Source organism: Oncorhynchus mykiss, chromosome 29 (genome assembly GCF_057628025.1).
Source record: "Oncorhynchus mykiss isolate SJ-2025 chromosome 29, ASM5762802v1, whole genome shotgun sequence".
NCBI lineage: Eukaryota > Metazoa > Chordata > Actinopteri > Salmoniformes > Salmonidae > Oncorhynchus > Oncorhynchus mykiss.
In genome coordinates this window covers 21,085,326-21,105,369 of record NC_143050.1, presented here as the reverse complement: position 1 = coordinate 21,105,369, position 20,044 = coordinate 21,085,326, and the positions used below count along the sequence as shown (strand labels likewise).

General features: G+C 41.1%; 1 protein-coding gene across 1 annotated transcript; it reads right to left on the bottom strand.

Moving 5' to 3' along the window:
- Nucleotides 1-9,680: 9,680 nt before the first annotated feature.
- Nucleotides 9,681-15,966, bottom strand: LOC110509901 (eosinophil peroxidase). The gene is made up of 13 exons (XM_021591098.3): nucleotides 15,835-15,966; nucleotides 15,415-15,574; nucleotides 15,033-15,217; nucleotides 14,754-14,886; nucleotides 14,404-14,533; nucleotides 14,071-14,277; nucleotides 13,307-13,670; nucleotides 12,942-13,102; nucleotides 12,478-12,736; nucleotides 12,164-12,334; nucleotides 11,722-11,959; nucleotides 11,341-11,629; nucleotides 9,681-11,221 (listed from the first exon to the last, which is right to left on the bottom strand). Exons 1-13 carry the CDS (start codon nucleotides 15,962-15,964, stop codon nucleotides 11,213-11,215), a joined length of 2,436 nt encoding a protein of 811 aa, XP_021446773.3. The 5' UTR covers nucleotides 15,965-15,966; the 3' UTR covers nucleotides 9,681-11,212.
- Nucleotides 15,967-20,044: the final 4,078 nt, after the last annotated feature.

Below are 20,044 nucleotides of genomic sequence, written 5' to 3'. Positions count from 1 at the left end.
GTCTTCTCTGCACGTTTCAGACCAGAGTCACATGACTTGACATCATTCCTTGTGTAAGCTCTCTGAAGGCGAATCAGAGCCAAGAGGCATGATTTGATCTCCCCCAGAATGTGTCCTCCCTCCGAACGTCTTGGAATTGTCTTAGACACAGAGATGTATAGCAGACGTTTGATCCAGTGAGGTGGGAGTAGCCATCGGCCTCAGATATAATCAAGACACACAGTTCAATCTAAAATAGGAAACAATGACAACCACGGGGATACAATGATCTATTTACGTTTACAGGGCCCTCAAAGTAAAAATACGTTCCTGTCTTTGGAAAGAACATCAAATCAAATGTTATTTGTCGCGTAAACATATTTAGCAGATGTTACTGCGGGTGTAGCGAAATTATTGTGTTCCTAGCTTCAACAGTGCAGTGTTAACAATTCACAACAATAAAGATAAAATAATGGAGTTAAGAAATATATACATATTAGAAGAGCAATGTTGAAGTGGCATTGACTAGAATACTGTAGAATGCAGTATATACATATGATATGAGTAAAACAGTGTGTCAGTGGAGGAAAATGTATATTTTAAAAAAGAAAAATGAAAATGATAACTAAAATATAGCTGTTGCATAAGTATTCAGTCCCTTTGTTTAGGAAAGCCTACATTAGTTCAGCTATACAATTTGGCTTAACAAATCACATAAATTACATAGACTCACTGTGTGAAATAAGAGGGGTTGACATGATTTTTGAATGACTTACCCTTCCTCTATCCCCCATACATACAACATCTGCAAGGTCCCTCAGTCAAGTATTGAATTTCAAGCACAGATTCAACTACAAAGACCAGGTATGTTTTGGAAAACCTCATAAAGGACAATGATTGGTAGATGGGTAAAAATAACAAATCAGACATTGAATATCTCTATAAGCATGGTCAAGTTAATAATTATGCTGTGAATGATGTATTAAACCACCCAGACACATCCAAGATACATTCATCCTTCTGAACTGACCTGTAGGACAGGAATGAAACTGCCCAGGGATGTTATCATGAGGCCATTGGTGATTTTAAAACAGCTACAGAGTTCAATGGCTGTGATGGGAGAAAACTGAGGATGGATCAACAACATTGTAGTGACTCTACAATAATGACCTAAATGACAGTGAAGAAATTATACAAATATACAGAATTAAAATATTCAAAAAAATGCATATTGTATGCAAACAAGGCACTAAAGTAATACTGCAAAAAAACACAGAAAATGAATCAACTTTTTGGCCTGAATTCAATGCCTTATGTTTGGGGCAAATTCAACACAACACAATACTGAGTAACTGCCTCCTTATTTTCAAGCATGGTGGTCGCTGCATCATGGGTATGGCTATCCTTGACATCTGCTAATACTGGGGAGTTTTTCCAGGATAAAAATAAACGGGATGGAGCTAAGCACAGGCAAAATCCTAGAGAAAAATTTGCTTCAGTCTGCTTTACACCAGAGACTGGGAGAGGGATTCACCTTTCAGCAGGACAATAACCTACAACACAAGGCCAAATCTACACTGAAGTTGCTTACCTAGAAGACAGTGGATGTTCCTGAGTGGCCAATATACAGTTTTGACTTAAATCTGCTTGAAAATCTATGGCAAGACTTGAACATTGTGGTCTAGCCATGATCTTGACAGGGTTTGAAGAATCTTTTAAAGAATAATGGACCAATATTGCACAATTCAGGTGTGAAAAGCTCTTATAGACTTACCCAAGAAGACTCACAGCTGTAATCGATGCCAAAGGTGTTTTTAACATGCATTGACTAAGGAAGCTGCATACTTATGCAACAACCATTGTGTAGTTATTTACCTTTTATTCATATTTAAATGTTTGACTTTTTCTTCCTCTTTGACATTACAGAGTATTTTGTGTAGATTGTTGACAAAAAAAGTACAATTAAATACATTTTAATCCCACTTTGTAATACAATAAAATGGGAAGAAATCCAAGGGGTCTGGATAATTTTGCAAGGCACTGTATGTGGTGGCCCCACAAAGCTATCTTAAGATCACGAGCGTCTGCTAAATGACTCAAATGTAAAGTTTTCCGTTAGGTCGTATAGGCTACATAGATTTCTTATAAGTAGAGTTCTATTTCCAGTAAAATCCAACAGATGGCCTATCTTTCCAGAGAAAGAAGAGGGAAGACATTTGAATGATTCATTTTGATTATGTTTTGGACATGATTTGATTGCAGAGACTAGACTCTTATGATTCAGCATACTAAAGTAACATACCATAAGTTCCCCAAAAAGTAAAAATTATGCGCAGGTGTTTTTGGGTTGGTTCTTCTTGGTCCACCGAAACAGAACCATCTGTACTGGGTCATGGTTGTTTTTCCTCGTAACTCATTGAATCACTTCCCATGCAGCCTCCGCTCTCTCCGTTAAGGGCAGCACAGTGTTCCCTAGACAGTGGAACCACATCTGCAAGCCATTAACCCAGTTCGTTTGTCCACGTTGCTGGAATTCTCGTTTTCTGACTTTGGGCCCAGACAGACTAGTGGACACACTAAGAATTATTCAAAGACTGCCACTTATGGACAGCAAAATCAGCTAAAAAATTAATTAAAAGTTTAGATAAGAAACCATTGTCAGCAGTATAAAATGAGGCAGCAGGCATAGTGGTGCTACTACTATGACCTCCTCCTCTTCCTCACATTCACCCCAATACAGCTTATTGCTTTAACCCCTCAACTCTTCTATCCAGGCACAATTTCCGCATTTATATCCCCTTTACAATCTCAGTCAAATTATTTATCAATTCTTCACTTTCACATCCAGCATCACCAAACATTTGAAACCAGGTTGCCACTTCTACACTGCAGACAAATAAACATCCAGACAATTTCAATGTTTTCTTTCATAGACAGCAGGTTTCCATTACTCAACTTAAGAGTCTAGAACTGAATCTGGGCAGCACACACATACACACACACCACAGGCAACGTGGCATTCAGCACGTAGGCTGCCAAATATTTGTAGGCCCATACACAGCATCCAGGAGGAGGAGCCTCTCACACTGTACTGCCCTGGCCCACAACTACACTGGAGCTTCTGGTTTCACTCCCACCCAATAATGATCAGTACTTTTCAACCTCATAAAGTATGGCATCTGAAATGCATGGGAGGAGATTGTCTGTGACTCCAAGTGCATGAACCCTGAATGTTTGAACTTTGCGCATACCAACCGCATAATGTAATGATGTCTAATTAATTTATCTTCTTTCCCTGGAAAATAATCTGTGTGCATTGTCTAGGAAACATGAAAGCAGATATGGAAAGAAATGTACAGGATGTAGTAAAAGTAGGAATGACAGAGATGTGAGGGGGGAGAGTGATATAAAAGAGAAAGCCAGGTCAGAATGATAACACAAGCATTTTCCCCTACACCCGCAATAACATCTTCTAAATATGTGTATGTGACCAGTAAAATTTGATTTGATAACAGCTTGGACTAAAAATATTGGCCTAATTCAAAGCAAATGTCTTTGAGGTGGTCATAATGAAGTCACAACAACTCACTTCACCAATGCATATGAAAAACACATTGGCACCATCTATTGGGCGTATAATCTATTGCAGTCAAACAGCAAAACAGTGCTGTGGTGGCCCTTCAGTTTTGAAGTTAGTGGGCAAGGTGCGAATTACAGGGAAACCAGGGGGAGCTCAGGTTCACTGAATGAGAAGTTAGCTCCCATAAATGCTCATCTAAATAATGCTAATTTAACCATTCCCTATTTGTTAAAAAGGTAGTGTTAAATATGTTTTACAGTGGTAAATTAAAATAAACACCTCCATCTATCTGTCATGGTTTAAACCATTTATTCCTATGTGGAGGCACTATCCACTCAGTAGTGCTGGATTTCAGCCTCAGCTGAGCCCCTGTCTGCATATATTTTCCTTTGTATGTCTTAATTTTGCCATTTGTTTGCTATGGCTCCTTGATAAAAATAGCCTTTATTCCAACACATTAGATTTATCCATTGATTTATCATTGTTTGCTTTTGTCAGCCAGCTGTTTAGAGCACTCATTGTATTGTTTTTCAGGTACGCGCGGATACTGGTGTTCTCCGTGCTCAGAAGTACAGTGAACAAAAATATAAACACAACATGCAAGAAATTCTAGATTTGACTGAGTTTACTGAGTTACAGTTCATATAAGGAAATCAGTCAATTGAAATACATTCATTAGGCCCTCATCTATGGATTTCACATGCCTGGGAATACAGATATGCATCTGTTGGTCACAGACACCTTAAAAAAAGGTAGGGGCGTAGATGAGAAAACCAGTCAATATCTGGTGTTACCACCATTTGCCTCATGCTGCGTTACACATCTCCTTCGCATAGAGTTGATCAGGCTGTTGATTGTGGCCTGTGGAATGTTGTCGCACTCCTCTTCAAACGCTGTGCGAAGTATCTTGATATTGTTGGGAACTGGAACATGCTGTCGTATACATACATTCAGAGCATCCCAAACATACTCAATGGGTGACGTCTTGTGAGTATGCACAGTATCTCTGTGCATTCAAATTACAATTGATAAAATGCAATTGTGTTCGTTGTTCGTAGCTTATGCCTGCCCATACCATAACCCCACCTTCACCATGGGGCACTCTGTTCACAATGTTCACATCAGCAAACCGCTCGCCCACACAACGCCATACAGTACACACTGTCTGCCATCTGTCTGGTACAGGTGCACTCAGCTTCTTGATTTACCAACTGTCAAGGTGGATGGATTATCTGGCAAAGAGAAATGCTCACTAACAGGGATGTAAAGAAATGTGTGCACACAATTTTGAAGAAATAAACTTTTAGTGCATATGGAAAATGTCTGGGATCTTTTATTTCAGCTCATGAAACATGGGACCAACACTTTACATGTTGTGTTTATATTTATGTTCAGTATAGTATACCATTTATTTAGCTTTATCATTTCTTAACAATAGTTGTTTTCTTCCCTGGATCAGCCGATGATGGGCAACAATAACACTAGACAACTAGCTTACAGCTAGACACCAATGCACATCCAATCCATCCAACAAGTAGGCTGGCTGCACGATAATGACAGTAGGCCTATAAGGTGATTCTTTCGGTCAGATTATTTTGGATTTGTATGCCCGTGTGAAATGTTTCCACGGTGAAACAAACTGAAATGTTATGAAGGCACAGTTACACTTACAGTGCATTTTCCGAGATCTCCAAGATCCATGATTTGTACAGGGTTTAAGTTCAACGTTTTAATTCAATTGTTAATATGCCTAATAAAGACAAATAACACTGTCATAAATGTCATTAACATATGGAAAGAAAGGTATTGTTTTGTCACGATCTGTGAAGACTCCATGCATTAACTCATGAATTATGGACAACTCATGAACTAGGGTGTAAAACATGTTTTGAGTCAACTCATGTATTATATTGAATATAGGCTACCTGTTCTGCATGTATTCATGTGTAAAATTGCCTCGGCAAAGAGGGTAGGCTACTGGCAGTGGTGTTGGCCTGGTGGAGGGTAAACGCAAGTAAACGCAGTTATCCAAACTTTTTCAGAAAAATTCACTGGGAGTTTTTTGTTTGTTTTAGAAGCAGAGTTTACCCACCTATTGTTTTTACCACTACATCACTGGCTACCGGTAGGCCTATTTGAAGGCATTGTAGCCTAGTGTAGTAAGTTGACCGTGTGTGTTAGGGTGAACAAATTGACCAAAAAATGTAATTTTGTCAGCAAGAAGCATGCAGGCCTAATCAATGACCGTAGCGGAATGTCATTAGGAACACTTCTTGGTGTTCTGTAACAGATGTCTATTTCCATTCATCAAATGGCACGAGTAGACATGCAGTTTGGATCCAGGAATTATTTTGGAGTGGACAAACATTCACAGGCAGCCTACTTTTTGAAGTGATTTGTTTGACAATCAGATGAAAATATGACTGGTTGTGTTCATGACACATTAAAAGGTAATAAATGTTTACCGTTTAAATGACGTCTTTATTAATAGGCCCATACAACCATTTCTAGAGCCCCCAGAATGTCATGGTGTAATTCACTCGCACTTGTGGAAGAATAGACAGTGCCACATTTACTCAGAAGTTGCAGGTACCAAACAGTGGTAAGTATCTTGGTGGACATTTCACAAAGCAGTTGTATTTTAAGAGACCTACAAAACATTATTTGTGTCTCCAACTCGCTATGAATGTCGTCTACCTTGTACGTACGTGGTGGTTAGAATCGGTTTGTGGAGATTACATTCATGTGATGTGTCCTCAGTAGTGTTCTCCTCTTACACTTGGCTTGCAGTCAAGAGGCCCATCCAAGCAACTGCATCAATTTATCAATTTTGAGATGACATTCCATGACACAATGTTAAAAGACACGTAGCTTTAACGGTCATAGGTTGTCTTGCAAACACAGTGCCTTCTCACTCACTTTAAAACAAATCCAGTGAATTTGCACATACAGCACTGTACAGCTACTATTTGAACACAGCCTTTCCCTTCAACCAAAACGACCAGAGGAGTCTGTTTATCAGAAACTGTCATGGTAGGAGATAGCACATTTCCCTCCCTTTCAAGGGTATGTCTGGGATTGAATCAACAATGAATGCATCTATGTGCTGCAAGTCCTGGGCATAGATGTCATAGACAGGTTATCCTTTATATTAAAAGAAAAAAAAGTCAATGGCCAAAGAGGAAAACACTGAAATTTAGATGGCCAACGATGGAGGTAAAACGACAACATATTCCAAGGTAGTTCAGATTATTATGTGTTTTTTAGGTAGTTGGGTGCACCTTGTTTTCATAGAAGGTACATGACGTAATTGAAGAGGTCTGCCGAAAGAAGGTGTAAACAAGCATCCACTTAATTTGTCTGCAGGCTGTGACAATACTTATTCATTCATATGATAACTTCTGCAAGATTCGTAAATGCCGCTTTCAATGTCAGGTCAGAAAGAAAACCTGTTTTCACATCAGAATACGGAATTATCTGCCTGGAGAACCTAAACTGCATCAGTATCAACAGTCTGGAGAAGGTTTACAGACTCTGGGGAAAGTTTGTCGTTTGTGTAGTCCAGGAATGTGATGAGGGCTGATGTGCGGTGAGAGTGCCTCCCTAGCAGAGTCTCCAGCCAGTTTGAGGATTTCATTGACCAAGTACTCCAGCACGCCAGCCAAAAACACGGAAGCTCTACACCCGACCTGTTCGGCGTACTTCCCAGCCCGCAAAAGTCTGTGAATTTTTCCGATTGGGAATACAAGTCCAGTACGGACAGAGAGATTATTTTCTTTTGCTTTGCCCTTCCCTTTCATACTTTTCATCCCAATAATCAGAATGTGTGGGGAAAAAAACATACTATGAGTAGAGACACAGTCCAGGCCTGCCCTCCACATGCTCTGTACACAAATAATATGCGCATGCGTCTTCCTTTACTTCTTCTTTGGTATCATGGCGTTCGCACATTTGTTAGTGCATCACGCCACCTGTGGTCGATCGCGTTATCTTTTGTGATACAAAAATAAAAAGGAAGGGGAAAAGACTCCACCAACTCACCCTACACTTAGATACCACTATTACATACACAAATAACAAACAAAAACACCTCCATTCCACTACTTTGACCCTAACTGATCTTACACCTCTTTCGTTCTACACACGTTGTAACTCTTCTGCAGGAAAATCTTGTACACCCAAGTACTTTTCTGCAGCTGCCACCACAACATATATTTTCTGGGATTTCAAATCAAATTTATTCATAAAACCCTTTTTACATCAGCAGATGTCACAAAGTGCGTATACAGAAACCTAGCCTAAGACCCCAAACAGCAAGCAATGCAGATGTAGAAGCACAGTGCCTAGGATTTATGTTCCATTTCTGAGGTACAACTGATTTTTAAATTTAAAATTGTATCTTGTTATTTTACCAGGTAAGTTGACTGAGAACATATTCTCATTTGCAGCAACAACCTTGGGAATAGTTACAGGGGAGAGGAGGGGGATGAATGAGCCAATTGTAAACTGGGGATTATTAGGTGACTGTGATGGTTTGAGGGCCAGACTGGGAATTTAGCCAGGACACCAGGGTTAACCCCCCTACTCTTACAATAAGTGCCATGGGATCTTTAATGACCTCAGAGAGTCAGGACACCCGTTTAACGTCCCATCCAAAAGACGGCACCCTACACAGGGCTGTGTCCTGGGACATTTGTTTTAGACCAGAGGAAATAGTGCCTCCTACTGGCCCTCCAACACCACTTCCAGCAGCATCTGGTCTTCCATCCAGGAACAGACCAGGCCCAACCCTGCTTAGCTTCAGAAGCAAGCCAGCAGTGGTATGCAGGGTGGTATGCTGCTGGCATAAAACATGTCAATGAATGTTAAGAAGAAAACCTTACTGAAGCACCAATTCACATCAGTCTGTATTGGCCTAGGCCTACTACTTACCATTGACCCATCATCATCATCATCATCCTCTTCACTGCCTCAGCATATGACGCCTTCTATTCTACTCTGACCCTGGCAACCTCAACCTGTATCTCTAGCACTGGGCACTTCTGATCCCCAGCAACATGGGCCTCCCCACAATTGACACACTGTTTTTTCCACCGATACTACACATTCCTTTGTCTCATGCCCTCCTACACATTTCTCACACTTTGGAATCTCCCTCCTACACACTGCACCTTAGTGGGTTCTTCACAAAAGCTTTCACAAGATAACTGACATATCCTAACATGACTTTGTCAGGTAAAGACTGCTTCAAAACGCAAAAGGACAGACAATGTCTTCTCTGTTCCGCACCAAACGGCAGGCGTCACAGATACAGGGAATCTTCCATTTCAGTTGTTCCACCTCAACACTTAACGCCACCCCAGTAATCACACACCGAGTTCCCAGTTCCGAGTTCCCAGTTGTTTTGAATGCGGCACGAGTTGCCGAGCTGTGACGTTTCACCACTTACCTTTTACATTTTCAACCAAAAGATAACAATAATTATTTTTAAAAATTACAAACTTATCAAAGTGGAAAATGTAGATAGACAATTTTGACCATATTGTCAATGTCAAGCAAGCTAGCTAACTTTATTATTAGCAACGTTAGCTAGCTTATTAAGCTAGCTAAAATGTAATTGGTTGAAGAATTGGTCCGACTTCAAAACCACTTGAACACAATCATGTCGGCTTTACGACCTTCCACTTTCCAGTTTCCCACTTCCCAAGAGCACATGAATGCCACATTCATGTTGTGAGTGATCTGAAGAATGACTTGTCTGCTTTGGAGGAACGACTTGGAGTGTTCAAGTGCTGGGGGTAATGCAAGAACCATTCTCACCATTGACAGCTGAAATCACAGCCATGTTTGTTGACATTTTCAGTTGTGCTTGACATCAGAATTCAGGGTCCAGGGATAATACCTGAGTTTGCTGGTTATAATTACGAGTTGGGGGTGCGTTCATCTGTATTTTTCCCAACAGGAAGGTCATATTTACGAGTTGGGGGTGCGTTCATCTGTATTTTTCCCAACAGGAAGGTCATATTTACGAGTTCACGACATGAATGCGGCATCTATTTTTTTCATCTCAACACTTGGAACAAGGAATAAATTAGGTCAACAGTACACACCATGAAAATTATTTTGCCGTCTTAGTTAAGAATGTTTATTTTCTGATGCAGTTCATATTCATGCAATAAAACACATGATTACAGTGTTTCAATAAAAATACAATATTTGTGAAATAAACCATAAAAAGCGGCAGAGAAAAAGGATACAAGTGCAGCGCACATTTAAATAAGCACTAAATTCAGGAAGTGTGCAGAATCTTAATTTCTATAGTTTTGTTGTATAATATTTGTTTTTTTCATTATATATATAAAACAGTTGATAACTGACTTGAACATCTCACCGAACAATGTTAAGATTGTTTTTAATAAACTAATTACACAATTATAAAAAATATGTTACTAGAACTGTTAATTTACAGTAGATCCATATAGAGGAATTCAGCGCTAGTTTTCATTTTTGTTTATTTATAAATTTACTTTATAATTTGTAAACGTTTAGATTTTTTTTAAATAAAGTCCTCTTTTTCATTCCTTTTGCACAAATAAATGCATAAAAAAAATTCATACAGTATTCCTTGATTTGTTGACACGGAATGAGTGAACAACACATACAAAGTCACAGTAACAATGGCATAACAAAATATCAGATAGAAGAATGCAAATATATATATTTTTTAATGCAAAGAAAACTATATCGCCAGGCACCCCTATTTGGAACAATCCCACATTACCTCCAGCGTTTAATTACAACACCCTTAAGTCCTGGTTCCAAAGTGGCATGTGAATTTTGAACATGTGTGCTATGATGGCTCTCTACTGTCATTCAATCGATAACAAGAAAAATGTGGGTTAAATCATGGTCAATTTCTTTAAGTTCTTACAACTAAGAAATCTTATTCATTCACTTCAACAGAATTTGGATTAACCTAAGGCATATAGCATAAATACTGAAAGAAGCTGCTCTGCCAAAGAAGTTGATTGCCAAGTTATATCAAGGGTTGATTGAAACTCTACCTGATAGTTCAGAACCTATAAGGAACATTTAAACAGATCTGAAGGAAGAAATTGAGGAGAACTATTGATCACAGATATGTGAAAATGTTCATACCTGCTCCTACAACCTTAGACATACATTATTGCAATTCAAGATAATTCATAAGACTTACTACACTCCTGCCAAAATGTATTATATGAATCTAGAAATGTCATATCTCTGTTGGAGATTTGAGAGCTCCAGCCCCATCCCCCAGCAATTTACCAAAACAGTTGTGGGCGACCGCTTTGTTATTGTTATTATTTGATTGCCCCTTTAAAGAATGTGATATTTCCGTGTGAGAAAATTGAGAACCCCAGCTACCTAGTTTGATATAATAAAAAGCTACTATGTATTTTTGTATGCTCATAAAGAAATATGGGTATACAGTAATATGTATCAAGCTCAATAAGTGTGTTACTTTTGTATTTCTACTTTGTTGTTTATATTTATATTTTAAACATTACCATAAAATGTTTCCTTCTAAATGTAGTTCAATACATATAATGGAAAGTGGAGAACTGCAGGGTTGGGTTGCTGCTGGGTCCTGAGGGTCAAGCGGGCCTCAAATCAGGGGATCTAGAAAGGAATACAGAAGAAGAGGGTGACGTTAGAAGAGAGTGATGAATGGGTTATGGATGGGTGAAATGCCAACTCGGTGCAGAACTATTAACTTATACTGAAGTTCAACCAATTACCTCATTGTCCTGGTCCTGTTCTTGTTGCTCCTGGTTCTGATCCTCCTGCTGGTTATGGTCCTGGTTCTGTTGTTTGGCCTCTGTAGGTCTCTCCCTCCAGGATTGGAGGTTTAATTGCTGGATAGTGCTGCAGTTGATGAGTCTGTTGTTCCCATTATCAGGGATTCTGAAGGGGTCACGCGGCACGGTCAAAATGCCAGTGTTGTCACAGATGATCCGACCCAGAGAGGCACGACTCAGGCTAGCCCTCTGTGCCGAAGTGAAGACGCCTGGGTTTTCATACCACAGCCTGGGGACAACAGGCAAGATTAGGACACATGCATGCTCTGACAGATGAAACACACTTGAACAACTCATTACACCACATACAAAAACACACACCTGTCTCCCTGGCGGATCCTCTGGAACTGGGTGGCGATGAGGCAGGCAAAGAGAGGCCCTACGCGGCCCCTGCGTACAAATGGTTCAGCCACGCCCCCCATCCACACGTCAATGTTAGCTGGGGTGCCGTAGAGCTGCAGCAGTCTGCGGGCCAGGTCTCTGTTGTTCAGAACTGCACCCAGCTCGGCCTCGTTCCTAGGCGTTGAGAGCCCACAGAATGTACGCCAAGCATTGTAGCCTAGGTTAGGGAAGAGAAAGAAAATAATGACTGCATGGAACAGATTGGTAGAGATATATTGAGGAAGAGAGAGAGAGATGATTGACATTTTGTAGTTGGTGTTAACAACCCTAAAGCATTAGCTGTAATATGTAAGTAGAACGGTATAGATGTGTTTATCTGTGGTGCCAGTATAGTGGTATGGAGGACAAGGCAGGTGTGTACCAGGCAGGCCATGGTCGCGTCCACGCTGCATGTTGAGGGAGCCCAGGTCCAGAGCCAGGTGTTCTACAAACTGGAAGAGTCTCTCCCTCACAGCGTCCACCAACATGTGATCTTGGGTGTTCAGCTTTGCTGGGCGACCCACCAGACCACGGATCAGAGGGTCGATACCACCTAAAGAAGGACAGAGAGAGAATAGGATGTTTACATTTGTAACCTTTTCCCCGTTACATGCTGTTATTAATCCAGAGAGTGAATTAGCTTACAACTGGCAAGAGGTCTGCAAAGCATCCATCCCTATGTGTCCCACCACTCACCCTCAAAAACTAGCCTCCAGGGGGTGAAGAAGGCCTTGAACAGAGGCACATTGGGGAACATGGCATTCTCCATGTAGTTGCTGTCCAGGCGGGACAGAATGGGCTGGATGGCCAGGTGGGCAAAGCGGTAGGCTGCTGTAGCAAACACGTTGGCAATGCTGGGATCAATATTCTCGTTGTATCCAGGGTAACGGCCCAGCTGCCGGGCCATGGCGTCTGGGCCCACGATGTGCGGCAGGTAGTCCCGGAAGACAAACAACTAGGAGAGTGAGAGTAGATTTATTTTTTAGGTGTGTATTTGATAGGGAAGCTGTGTCAATGTGAGAATATTCAAGAATAGTTATTTGTGTGAGAAGGAGAAGCAGAGGGAAGGAGAGCGTGTGTTAGAAAGTATGCCCTGGATGTCTCGTGGAGACAATGAACTGACACCACGGCTATTAGTGATATATGTCAGCTTGTGGTACCTGGGTGTAGGCGCCCATGATCTTGCGAGCCTCCTGATAGAGTGTCTCAGCATCCCATTGTGGATTGAGACGACTCAAGGCACGGGCCAGACGGTTGTGCTCACGCATGAACATTGTGTGAATGGATGTTAATGCTATGTTCTCATCCACACGGGCATCACCTGGCAAACAGAGACTTACTGGTGAGGCCAAATAGTGATTGAGATGAACATCATACACATTGTGTGTCTGTATCCAGATAACTATTGTACATGAAAGTCAAAGAATGACTCTAGTTTTCTATTTCTGCCATCATTCTGTTCCTTCAACTTTAACCTAAATATACATTGGTCTACTCCTCAGACAAACATACTTAAAAGGCTAACCTGCAATGAAGCAGGGCACCTCTCTGGCATTGGTGTCATTGGTGACTCTGCTGCGGGTGAAACACATGTTCCCCTTCAACTTAGTGAAGGGTAGAAACTCGCGCCCTTTGTCTGTGAAGTTTTTGTTGACACGCAGCAGGCCCCCATTGTTGGTGAGGTCACGGAGGTCACGTGCCAACCCCTCCTCAGAGCCGTACACTTGCCCCAAGTCAAGGAAGGCCGTCAGTGAATTGATCTGCTCCCTCTTCGTGGCCACGCCACCGAAATTGAAAGCAGACTCTCCTGTGCCGCATGCGGGCGCTGATCGGAAGACTGGGATGCAGCTGTCTGGGCCAGTGGGCAAGCGTGGGTCTCTGGGAGGAATCTGGGCATGGAGGAAAAGACATGGTAGAGGGTGAAGACCTAATAATTCATGGACCATGGTTAGAAAATACCAATATATACAGGGATGACTGTATACACTCTAAGAAAAAAGGGTTCCAAAAGGGTTCTTTGGCTGTCCCCATAGGATATCCCTTTTTGTTTCCAGGTAGAACCCTTTTGGGTTCCATGTAGAACCCTCTGTAGAATAGATTCTACATGGAACTGAAAGGGGTTCTATCTGGAACCGAAAGGGTTCTATATGCAACCAAAAAGGGTTTTTCAAAGGGCTCTCCTATGGGGACAGCCGAAGAACCCTTTAAGGTTCTAGACAGCACATTTTTGTCTAAGAGTGAAGTCATAGTGCCTGCTGTAAGTGGTGTGATGTGAGAGCTGTGACTGACCTGGATAGGGAAGCAGGGCTCGGAGCGCTCACATTTCTCGTTACAGTCCAGGCCGTTGCTGAAGGAGCGGATGCTGGGAGAGAAGGGCGTGAATGTCAGGTCATGGTCGTTCCACTGGCCAAAGAGGGTGACAAAGTGTGTGTACTCGCCATCGTTCACTATACCAGAGTCATTGGTTGCCAGGATACGGTTAGAGACCTCCCTTACCTGCACAAAGGGAGGAAAGGAAGGACGGAGGGTAGAGGGAGAAAGATGAATACAATTATGATACTTTATATCTAACTTGTGGCAACATAGTAGCAGTTATTCCAACTATATTTATTGTCATCATACCAGAGGGAGCACAAAGTTGTTGATGCTCGTGTTTCGGTCCCAGCCTTTGGGTCGAGAGACCCCATCGTCATACTGAGCAGGCAGCCAACGAGTGAAGGGGGTGTTTGAGGCTCCAAGACGAGGGAACTTCCTAATAAGCATAAAGAAAATACACATCAGAATTGAGAAACCTCACTTGAGAAACTCAAGGGATATGGCCTCATCTACTGCGTTCTCCGTAGCCAGACCTCAGACATACACTGATTGCTCTTCCCCTTTTATTCCAACCTATACAACGACTGTGCACATTACACAAGGCTATCAAATTGTTGAGTGAAAATATTAAACCCGCCATGCCCTGGTGCTCTTACAGGTTGTTGCAGACGCTGGTGGCTGTGCGGTACTTGTTCATGTTGGGTGTGCTGTGGCAGGAGGGTTTGCTGACACGAGCTGCACAGCCAGTTACCCGGACAATGGTGTCTAGCTGCTCTGCTGTAAGCAGGTCTGAGAAACGAGAGAGCGATAAGGAAGACTTGTAATAAAGAAAGTGTACTCATTATGACTGTGTGTGTCTACGTCTGAGTGAATACGTATGGGGAGTTTTTCACAAAGTGAATGTGTGAGTATCTGTGACGGTGTGTGTGACTGACCTGTTGCGTTGAGCGAGCGTTTGTGCAGCCTGTGCGTGCTGTGGACTTTCTCATGGATCAGTCTCAGGGTGTTCTCCAGGTAGTCTGCAGACCGTACAGCAGAGCGTGTGTCCCTGGCAGGCTGCTTCAGGAGACGTAGGACATCAGAGGGCCTGGTGGACTGCCCACGCACTCTCTCCAGACTCCTGGGATATGGATAAGCAGATGACAGAATTATGAATAGAAACATGCTCCTATCAGTATACATGTAGATTTAGTGTACTAATCATTAGAAATTACATTACATGTCTCTTCGACTGACTGAGAAAATTGTGCTAGCACAATTTACAAAGACAGAGATTGACGACTACATCTGAAGAGGTCAACTGTCAGGTTCACTTACTTTTCTCGGGAGTACTTGTATGCTTCATCTACAAGTCTCTTTGCCTCCTCCACTGAACTGTGAATGAAAGGGCCACCCAAACTTTCCTCTGTAGACAGGGCTGGCTGGCTGAACATCAGGCACCATCCCAATGCCAGGAGGGGAGGAAATGGCTTCATCTCTGAAAAAAATGGAGGGATAATCAGATGTCATCCTTTAAAAAAACATCCTGCTTCTTAAATGTAATGTGTGCATCTTTTTGCTAATAACTTGTCTTGTTAACTACAGAGACATCTCTAAAGTATTCAAAAAATACAGCTTTTGCACACAATATTAATAACACAATCATGCATGGATCAGAATTACCATGGACAACAGAAAGAATTATAATAAAACCTGATTATCAGACGAGACAAGAGAAACAGTGTATAAAATTGTTACCTTTGTTTGAACAACTCTTGTTGTGAAGTCTTTTTATTAGGTCAACTCTTGTCTGAAGATGTATGGTGCGCTCTCTAACTGTTCTATTTATGGTCCATGTTGCAAAGCCCCGCCCCCTGTCATCTGTCATTTCTCAGATGGGGTGACTGACAGTATGTAGTTCCTTCTTACTTCTTCCAAAAAGTCTGCCCTTGCCTTAACCTAACCAACCATTGACTGATAATATTATTTAACATTTTACTGTAGTGGGCAAAATAAGGGTCACACTGAGTGTTTCTTGGTAGTCTTAAACAAATCTACTTTGAAACAAAAGTATACACCTCACACACATGGTTTACGGGCTTAAAAAAAGAAGACACCTGTACCATGTCAGATTTCAAATTCCAATACTACACTTTCTATACATCACAGAATACTGAAATATAACAAACCTGTTTGACATAGAAACACTGTTTGCTGAAATGTTTATTAATTATGAAATTGTGAAAAATATGCATAACATTCCACCAATGAGGCAACTAGTTAGTTTGACTGCAGGACAGGGCAACTATGGTAATATTGATTCAATCAAGGCAAATGGTATTTGATTGAACATGAAAAATAAGACTTACTCTCAACTGTCTTTGCTTAGTCTATAATCTGGCCAGCTGTTTCCTGCTAGAGCCCTTTTACAGTAACATGAGTTATGTGATTGTGATGATTAGCTATATCTTCATGGTACAGTGCCTTGCGAAACTATTCGGCCCCCTTGAACTTTGCGACCTTTTGCCACATTTCAGGCTTCAAACATAAAGATATAAAACTGTGTTTTTTTGTGAAGAATCAACAACAAGTGGGACACAATCATGAAGTGGAACGACATTTATTGGATATTTCAAACTTTTTTAACAAATCAAAAACTGAAAAATTGGGCGTGCAAAATTATTCAGCCCCCTTAAGTTAATACTTTGTAGCGCCACCTTTTGCTGCGATTACAGCTGGGGTATGTCTCTATCAGTTTTGCACATCGAGATACTGACATTTTTTCCCATTCCTCCTTGCAAAACAGCTCGAGCTCAGTGAGGTTGGATGGAGACCATTTGTGAACAGTAGTTTTCAGTTCTTTCCACAGATTCTCGATTGGATTCAGGTCTGGACTTTGACTTGGCCATTCTAACACCTGGATATGTTTATTTTTGAACCATTCCATTGTAGATTTTGCTTTATGTTTTGGATCATTGTCTTGTTGGAAGACAAATCTCCGTCCCAGTCTCAGGTCTTTTGCAGACTCCATCAGGTTTTCTTCCAGAATGGTCCTGTATTTGGCTCCATCCATCTTCCCATCAATTTTAACCATCTTCCCTGTCCCTGCTGAAGAAAAGCAGGCCCAAACCATGATGCTGCCACCACCATGTTTGACAGTGGGGATGGTGTGTTCAGCTGTGTTGCTTTTACGCCAAACATAAAGTTTTGCATTGTTGCCAAAAAGTTCAATTTTGGTTTCATCTGACCAGAGCACCTTCTTCCACATGTTTGGTGTGTCTCCCAGGTGGCTTGTGGCAAACTTTAAACAACACTTCTTATGGATATCTTTAAGAAATGGCTTTCTTCTTGCCACTCTTCCATAAAGGCCAGATTTGTGCAATATACGACTGTTGTCCTATGGACAGAGTCTCCCACCTCAGCTGTAGATCTCTGCAGTTCATCCAGAGTGATCATGGGCCTCTTGGCTGCATCTCTGATCAGTCTTCTCCTTGTATGAGCTGAAAGTTTAGAGGGACGGCCAGGTCTTGGTAGATTTGCAGTGGTCTGATACTCCTTCCATTTCAATATTATCGCTTGCACAGTGCTCCTTGGGATGTTTAAAGCTTGGGAAATCTTTTTGTATCCAAATCCGGCTTTAAACTTCTTCACAACAGTATCTCGGACCTGCCTGGTGTGTTCCTTGTTCTTCATGATGCTCTCTGCGCTTTTAACGGACCTCTGAGACTATCACAGTGCAGGTGCATTTATACGGAGACTTGATTACACACAGGTGGATTGTATTTATCATCATTAGTCATTTAGGTCAACATTGGATCATTCAGAGATCCTCACTGAACTTCTGGAGAGAGTTTGCTGCACTGAAAGTAAAGGGGCTGAATAATTTTGCACGCCCAATTTTTCAGTTTTTGATTTGATAAAAAAGTTTGAAATATCCCAAAAATGTCGTTCCACTTTATGATTGTGTCCTACTTGTTGTTGATTCTTCACAAAAAAATACAGTTTTATATCTTTATGTTTGAAGCCTGAAATGTGGCAAAAGGCCGCAAAGTTCAAGGGGGCCGAATACTTTCGCAAGGCACTGTATATGGTCTGGACAAAGAATAATTAATGAATAACTTTATTCTGGGCTGTATACTCAGAGCTTCTCGATATAGGCACACTTACAACCAGCACAATAAAACAAATTTGTGACCTTTGACTGTTTTAGTTTTTTTTGCAAGGGGCTCCCAGCCAACCAGCAAAATGTATAAATAGTTCAGCATTCTTGTTTGCGATGCATTTCTTCTGTGTATTGTCTTAATGAATACATTAAGAGATTATTTTATTTTTTATCTAGAACCTAAAAGGGTTCTTCGCCTGACCCTGTGGGAGAACCCTTTGAAGAGCCCTTTTTGTTTCCAGGTAGAACCCTTTTGGGTTCCATGTAGAACCCTTTCCACAGAGGGTTATACCTGGAATCTGAAAGGGTTCTTCAAAGGGTTCTACTACTAGGACAGCCGCAGAACCCTTTTGGAACCAATTTTCGTAAGAGTGCAGTTATACAATATAAAAATGATTCAGGGAAATTGACATCATGCAACAGACTTGTGCATTGTGATTGAAATATGTGCTTTAGGATTGTATCGTAAAGCATTTATCTCAAGTCACAATTCAACTTTTCTAAAATTAAAAATGGTCTGTTGTGGTCAGATCTCAGAGTTAGCTATAGTCTGTTTTTCACACAGGTTTTGCTTTTTGTTGTTGCATGTCTGTTGTCATCATGCTCTTTCAAAACTTGAATTGTGTTGTTACCACACGGAAACTGTTACTTGAGAAAGAGACCTCAATAGGGAAGTTTCAGTAAACAAAGCAAGGTATTTTACTCCTAACATGACTAAGTTCATTTGACATTAAATAGACACATAAATGCTTTGGACCTTGTTCAGATATTCACCATCATACTTCCTTGTTTCAGGGAGTGACACTTTATTGATATTATCATGGGAATGGTGTTGTACAGTAACAATGTGCGGATGCACTGAATTTGCACAGGGAAATTTGTGGTACCATATTGTTATTTTGTGTTGTTCTTTATGAAATGTGGAATGAGGAAAGACAAAAGGAAAGCCTGTGGTAATATTCTGCCTGTGATGATGATGTGTGTTCCATGATTAATCGAGTTTATGGTTTGTGTCTGGATGAGTATTTAGTCTCCTGTCTGACAGTGATACTGCAGTATTACCTGTTTCCGAACACTTAGACCAGAACAGAGTTTTACTTTGCCTGGCTTATTACTAATTGCTTGGACCTGCCCAATGACAGACATGTAAGACAAGGGTTGCAACGTGCATTGTTCCTTGGGGCATGCCGCTCTGTCGTGTCTGCCAGCCTCTATGTTGCATTGATCTGTTGTAGATTCTCAGAACTCATGTTTTACAGATCCACTAACATAAATATCACTGGGAAAAGTCCTTCTGTGATACATGGCCCACACAGAAAAGTGTTTCTCCAGTCCGGACAGTTCCCTATATTGAGGTTTTAGCAACGTTTACCAAGACATGGTTTCTCGTTGGCTAATACTATGACACAGCAAAAACGAATTAGAAGCCACTTGATTGCAACAGTGGTGGGAGGCTTGCAAACTGTCGAGCAGTTAGTTGCCCCCTAGCCCCTACACCTTAGGCCATATTACTTCCATGGCCTATCCAGTCCTCTCAGAATCCTGCCATATGGGGGACAAAACATAACAGGTTTCTTACACCTATGCAAGTCAACACATTGTGGTATCAAGAATCAATGTAAATACCTTGATCTATAGTTAAGGTATGGCCCAAGAAGTGGTCTTATTTTACAGTTTTCTTTTCAATTGCTTTGGTGCAGTTTTCACAAGTATGTAGTACATTTTCACAACGCTTAATACAAAAATCTAAACAGATCATCAAACAGGCAGTCGTTTCAAAACTCTAAGACCATTTTTAATTGACTT